This window comes from Trachypithecus francoisi, unplaced genomic scaffold (genome assembly GCF_009764315.1).
Source record: "Trachypithecus francoisi isolate TF-2019V2 unplaced genomic scaffold, Tfra_2.0 Lachesis_group15, whole genome shotgun sequence".
NCBI lineage: Eukaryota > Metazoa > Chordata > Mammalia > Primates > Cercopithecidae > Trachypithecus > Trachypithecus francoisi.
Window position 1 is genome coordinate 113096472 of NW_022681460.1, and position 6323 is coordinate 113102794.

The 6323-nt window shown below is 58.0% G+C and overlaps 1 protein-coding gene across 2 annotated transcripts; it reads left to right on the top strand.

Moving 5' to 3' along the window:
- The first annotated feature begins 752 nt into the window (after positions 1 to 752).
- On the top strand, positions 753 to 6103 carry MSRB1 (methionine sulfoxide reductase B1). 2 transcript variants are annotated; one of them, XM_033236187.1, is made up of 4 exons: positions 753 to 970; positions 2692 to 2840; positions 3198 to 3312; positions 5207 to 6103. In XM_033236187.1, the coding sequence occupies exons 1-4, from the start codon at positions 916 to 918 to the stop codon at positions 5236 to 5238; spliced, it is 351 nt and encodes a 116-aa protein (XP_033092078.1). In that variant the 5' UTR covers positions 753 to 915; the 3' UTR covers positions 5239 to 6103. The 2 variants fall into 2 exon arrangements, with proteins under 2 accessions (XP_033092078.1, XP_033092079.1); XM_033236188.1 differs by lacking the exon at positions 753 to 970 and adding an exon at positions 2028 to 2466 and having other exon boundaries at positions 5207 to 6101.
- The last annotated feature ends 220 nt before the right edge of the window (positions 6104 to 6323 follow it).

Below are 6323 nucleotides of genomic sequence, written 5' to 3' on the forward strand. Positions count from 1 at the left end.
AATTAGCTGGGCGTGGTAGCACATGCCTGTAATCCCATCTACTTAGGAGGCTGGGGCAGGAGAATTGCTTGAATCAGGGAGTTGGAAGTTACAGTGAGCCAAGATCGTGCCATTGCACTCCAGCCTAGAGACAGAGCAAGACTCTATCTCATAAAAGAAAGAAAGAAAAAAACAAAAAAACTATATACTGAGTTTTTCCCAAAGTTATTTCAGCCTACCACCAGGGATGAACAAGGACAGCTTGGAGGTTAGAAGCAAGATAGAGCTGGCTAAGTTAGATCTCTTTCACTGTCTCAGTCATAATTTTGCAAAGGCGGTTTCAGCTGGGCGCGGAAAGGCTGTTTGACCTCCAGCGTCTCCGGGCTTAGCACGAGGGACTGGACGGGGAGACACGGCCCTATGGGTGCGCGCCGCCCCCTACCTGGCCACGCCCCACATGCACCCCAGCCACCAGCGCTCGCAGGGCGGCAGGGGCGGGGCCTTGGGGAAGCGGCCCAGGGGTGGTCCCTCGGAGTTTCCATGGGCGGGGCCTGCTGGGGAGATGCGATTGGACCGGCCATAGCGGGGGACGGGGCCTAGAGGAAACGGGCCAAGAGGAATCCCCGGAAGTTACTGATGGGCGGGGCCTGATTGGAAGACGGGACTGGACTAGCACCCTCGGGGGCGGGGCCTTGGGGGAAGTGACCCAGAGGTGGTCCCTGGGAGTCACCGACGGGCGGAGCCTGCTGGGAAGATCGGATTGGACCGGCCCTCAGGAGGGGCGGGGCCTCCCGAAGGCGGAAGCCGGGATTCGCACTCCGGGGAGCTATTGGTCCTCGGGAGGGGAGGGCAGGCGGACGCGGGTCCCGGCGGTCGTCGGGTCGGCAACCTTGGGTCGGTTGGCTGCGGCAAGTGCGCTGCGGTTCCAGCGGCGCCATGTCGTTCTGCAGCTTCTTCGGGGGCGAGGTTTTCCAGAATCACTTTGAGCCCGGTTGGTCCTGCGGCCTCTCGCTGGGAGCGCAGCGCGGCGGGGGGCGCGCATTAGAGGGGGCGCCGCCGTCCTCCGGGGGTGATGTCTCTCCCAAGCCGGGAACGGGGGCGAATGTGGCTGCTGGGGAGAAGCGAACATGGGTCAAGAGGACTGCGGAGGAGCGGGGAGCCTGGGGGCGAGGAGAGTGGGGTACCCGAGGAGAGGGGGCCTGGGGGCTCACCGTCCTGGAGGAGGCAGGCCTTGAGTGTGAACGTGCCGTTTCGGGGGACTCTAAGGGGTCGGGATACATGGGGGTGGTACCCCTTCCCTGCCCCCTTCACTCCAAAGTGATGGCACTGGGGGAATTCGGGTTAGGGTCGGACTTCGGAGAGGCCAAGTTCTTGTCCAGGGCCAGCTCCTGTGGCCAGGGCGCCCCTTCGCGGGTTATCCCGTAGGTGTTACCGCGGCCCTTCCCATTCCCCGAGTCCGTGATCTCTGGGAGGAGTCCGGCAAGCATAGAGTGTCCCCTTAAGATCCTAATGTGCCGGCCCGGGTGCCTCCCCACCTACCCAGGGACTCCAGATTGGGGAAACAGGAGTGCCACCAGGCCTCTGCCAACAGCCAGTGAAGTTTGAGCACGCAGACAGGATGGGGTGGTTTGGGGCATGACCAGCCCTCCACACTCGCCCTGATGAGTCCCCTTCTGGGCTGGGCTCACCTGGTAGTGGACTAATTTGGTAAAAAACACATCCACAGGCAAGTCTGAGTGCATTGGTCTCCCTTGGGCGGATTTGCTGCGTGTCACCCCTGTACGGGGCAGGGCTGTGACACAGGACCATCTCAGCAAAGCCTCCCCAAACAAGACTCTCTGGCTGTGGACCCCAGTTGTCCTCAGGAAGCTCTGCCAAGCCAGAAACTCCACTTCCACGGCAGCTGCTGGCTCCTCTTTGCTTTCTTCTCCAGTTCCTGGGAAAGGCTGGGTAGTTTACAGGCTCCAGGGGAGGCTGTCCCCAGGTGATGGGTGAGAGGTGACTCAGCACCCCGGGAGGTTCCTGTTTTCAGTCCTTCAAACAGTTCTGCAAGTCAGTTTCGCAACTTTCCCGCCCCCTCCACTCTGAAGTGATCCTTTGTGGGTAGGCTGAAATCTGTCATCCCCAGCCCTCTTTCTTCCCGGGCTCCTGTGTGGCCTGGAGGCCTTTTCTCTGGGACTGTTCTCTTTTTGCCTGGAGAGCAGGGCAGTGCCTGGGTGTCCAGCTTAGGGCCTTGTTGGGCAGCAGGGAGGGCCATTTGAGAAGGGAGAGGGACCAGGTGGTGGGGCCACATCAGGGCCCCTGCCGTGTATGACCCTGGGGGAACTAGGGGAGCAAGGGGGAGCTCCGTGTCCTCATGGGACTGCCCAGGCTCCTTCACGCTGCACACGCTGTAGCTGGGTGTCTGCATCACCAAGCAAAGATGGAAGTGTTAGGAGATGACCTATCACGGGGCTATAAGAAGAATCAAGGGGATGATTGTGAAAGGTGAATCCTCTGGTCTCTGGCACGTCTACTAAACATGAGCTTAGCACAGCGCCTCCCATGGCAGGTGCATGGGGAAGGAGCCTCCCATGGCAGGTGCATGGGGAAGGAGCACAGCCCACCCTCGGAACGGGGCAGCGCTGTCTTTGCCTGGTCTGTGGATTTGGGAGCTTGACCCCCGAAAGGCTGGAGCTGAGGACTCCACATTTGCCTCTCTTTCCACCACAGGCGTTTATGTGTGTGCCAAGTGTGGCTATGAGCTGTTCTCCAGCTGCTCGAAGTATGTACACTCGTCCCCATGGCCGGCATTCACGAAGACCATTCACGCCGACAGCGTGGCCAAGCATCCGGAGCACAATCGACCTGAAGCCTTGAAGGTGAGGGCCCACGGGGGTGGGGGAGGGATGGGGGCAGCCAGGGAGAGCAGAGAGCCAGTCCCACCTTCCTCCCTCTGCTTGCCCCGCCTCTAAGCTCCAGGGGCTTAGAGGCTGTCTGTTCCAGGCCTATGGCCTCCGCCAGGGAGCTGCCACCCCAGGCTATCGGGAGAGACTGGCCTTCTGGTGCAAATGTGGGAAACAGGACAGGTTTCCTGTATGGGCTCCAGGACAAAGGTCAACCTCTTATGTCGGTGGTCAGCTTGGGAAATGGGCATGTGGGAAGGCCCCCCAGTAAGGGCCTTCACTGTGGCTGTTTCATGGCCAGAAGCTCACGGAGCTGCCTTGTGATCTTTCCAGGTGTCCTGTGGCAAGTGTGGCAACGGGTTGGGCCACGAGTTCCTGAACGATGGCCCCAAGCCGGGGCAGTCCCGGTTCTGAATATTCAGCAGCTCGCTGAAGTTTGTCCCTAAAGGTGAGCTTGCTTTACACAGCTGGGGCCAGGCCTGTTGGCCTTTGAGCCCAGGCTGGGGGGCCCAGTGTTTGTGCCTGTCCACTTACCATGACAAGGTACATGGGGCCACCAAGTCACGCTGCCTGGGAACTGTCCAGGATCCCCCCAAAAGGTGGCTGCAGCACAGGAGCAAAGGCTGGTGTTCTGCTTCCTTGCTTGGTTGATCATGACTGTCCCAAAAAGGGGCTTCGGAGTGAGAATGTGGCAAATGGTTTTCCTCAGAGGCCTGGCGTTTCCCCGAGGCTAGAGTCAGGGTCGGGGCAGGCAGAGCCTGAGGCCCCCGTCTGTGCCGCCGTCTCCCACTGGCTGGGAGTGCAGCCTTGCTTCTCAGCTGCTCAGAACCTGCCTCCTCCTCTGCAGAGTGGCCGTGGCAGCAGGGCCGGTGAGGACAGCTGCGTGTCATGTGCAACTGGGCCTGGCACACAATAATAGCTTGATGAATCCTCATTCTTTTTTTCTATTTTTGAGATGTAGTTTTGCTCTGTCGTACAGGCTGGCGAGCAGTGGCGCGATCTCACCTCAATGCAACCTCTGCCTCCTGGTTCAAGCAATTCTCCCGACTCAGCCTCCCAAGTAGCTGGGATTGCAGCCACGCACCACCACGCCCAGCTAATTTTTGTAGTTTTAGTAGAGACGGGGTTTCACCATGTTGGCCAGGCTGGTCTTGAACTGACGTCAGGTGATCTGCTCACCTTGGCCTCCCAAAGTGCTAGGATTAGATTATAGGCATGAGCCACTATGCCCAGCTCACACCTGGTTAATTTTTAATTTTTTTTTTTTTTTTTGGTGATAGAGTCTCGTTCTGTCGCCCAGGAGTGCAGTGGCCTATCTCAGCTCATTGGAGCCTCTGCGTCCCAGGTTCAAGCGATTCTCCTGCCTCAGCCTCCCAAGTAGCTGGGATTACAGGCTCCCACCACCACGCCTGGCTAATTTTTGCATTTTTAGTAGAGACGGGGTTTCACCATGTTAGCCAGGCTCGTCTAGAACTCCTGACCTGAGGTGATCCGCCTGCCTCAGCCTCCCAAAGTGCTGGGATTATAGGCGTGAGCTACCACACCCGGCCAATTTTTAAAATTTTTTATAGAGGTGGGGGTCTCACTGTGTTGCCCAGGCTGGTCTTCACCTCCTTTGAGCCTTGGCCTCCCAAGGTGCTGGGATCCCAAGCTTGAGCCACCATGCCTGGCCTGAAATGGGCTTGTTAACAGCACACACTCATGGCCATCACCGTGCTGTGGGGTTGAGCAAGCAGCCTGTCAGGGCCTGGCACGTGGTAAACCTGCGATATTTTTGTCCTTTTGTTTTTTTCTTTGAGACGGAGTCTCTCTCTGTCGCCCAGGCTGGAGTGCAGTGGCGCGATCTCAGCTCACTGCAAGCTCCGCCTCCTGGGTTTACGCCATTCTTCTGCCTCAGCCTCCCGTGTAGCTGGGACTACAGGCGCCCGCCACCTCGCCCAGCTAGTTTTTTGTATTTTTTAGTAGCGACGGGGTTTCACCGTGTTAGCCAGGATGGTCTCGATCTTCTGACCTCGTGATCCGCCCGTCTCGGCCTCCCAAACTGCTGGGATGACAGGCTTGAGCCACCGCGCCCGGCCTGTCCTTTTGTTATAATTTGTCCTCCATGTGAGTGGAGGGAAAAGAGATTATGGGTTCTCCTGTGGATCTCAGAACAAAATGGGGTACACAGACTCCCCTGAGTCGGGCATCTGGTCCTTTCAGCTCCCCTGTGGCCTGCAGGCCAGGGCAGAGTGTGAAAGCACAGGGAACGGGGTCTGAAGCTCCGCCTTGCAGTGACTTGCTTTCCGCCCCCGCTGGCTTTCTGCCCCTTCTGGCTTTCCACCCCCGCTCCTTTCTTTCAGGCAAAGAAACTTCTGCCTCCCAGGGACACTAGGCGTGCAGCCCACACCCACCCAAGATGGCCACCTCACCGAGGCCACACGCTGGCCATTCCACCTTGGAGGTGGAACCCTGCGCATCAAGACAGGAAGGCAGGGCGCAGTGGCTGAAACATCAGGATGCTCCCAAGGCCCCAGCTCTGAACAAGACCTTCTTGTTTCTTGGAAAAGACCCTCATTTGCTGATGGTTCATGCCTTCTGCTGGGACAGGCCTGGGCTGCACAGCCACACTGTCGGCTGACTTAGCCCCCTGCTCACTCTAGGTGCCTCCAGGAGGTGATCCCTGGGTGCAGCTGGTCTCTGAATGACGTTACACCCTCACCTTCTTTTCCTGGCCCTGTCTCTGGACTCTCCTCCATGAGGCCAATTCCAAGACAGACTGTTGTCCTCACTGAAGCTTAGGCCCACATCTCCCAGGCTGCTTAGGAGACAGAATGGAAACGGAGGTCGTCCCTGCCAGCCGCCCTGGCCCTGGTCACTGCATGATCTGCTCTGGTCAAACCCTTCCAGGCCAGCCAGGGTGGGGATGGTCTATGACCTGCTGGGAAGGCAGGCTGATGGGGCAGACCCCTGGCCTCTCGTCCACAAGGGAAGAAACCTAAACCCTGTTTCACAATCTGTGCGGAAGTAGCTTGCCTCACTCGTGCTGAGGAAAGTGGCTGTTGCTCCATGACTCTAACCAGCACAGGGCTGGGGCCTGCAGGGACGCCCTTCCCAAGGTGTGGCGACTGTGCCTCACTGTACATGCTTGGAGGCCTGGCCATACAGGAGGGTGGGTGATGCTGAAGTCAGTCCCCATCTTAAGTAATTACTTTCTGTAATAATCAGGTGGAAATCAATAAACAAATGAAACATTCAGATGTACTGTCTTTTTTTTTTTTTTTTTTGAGATGGGGTGGGGTCTTGCTCTGACATCCAGGATGGAGTGCAGTGGTACCCCATGGCTCACTGCAGCATTGACCTCGTGGGTTCAAGCGATTCTTCCACCTCAGCCTCCCAAGTAACTGTGACCACAGGTGGGCACCGCCACGCTGGATAATTTTTACATTTTTTGTAGAGATGGGGTCTCACTATGTTGCT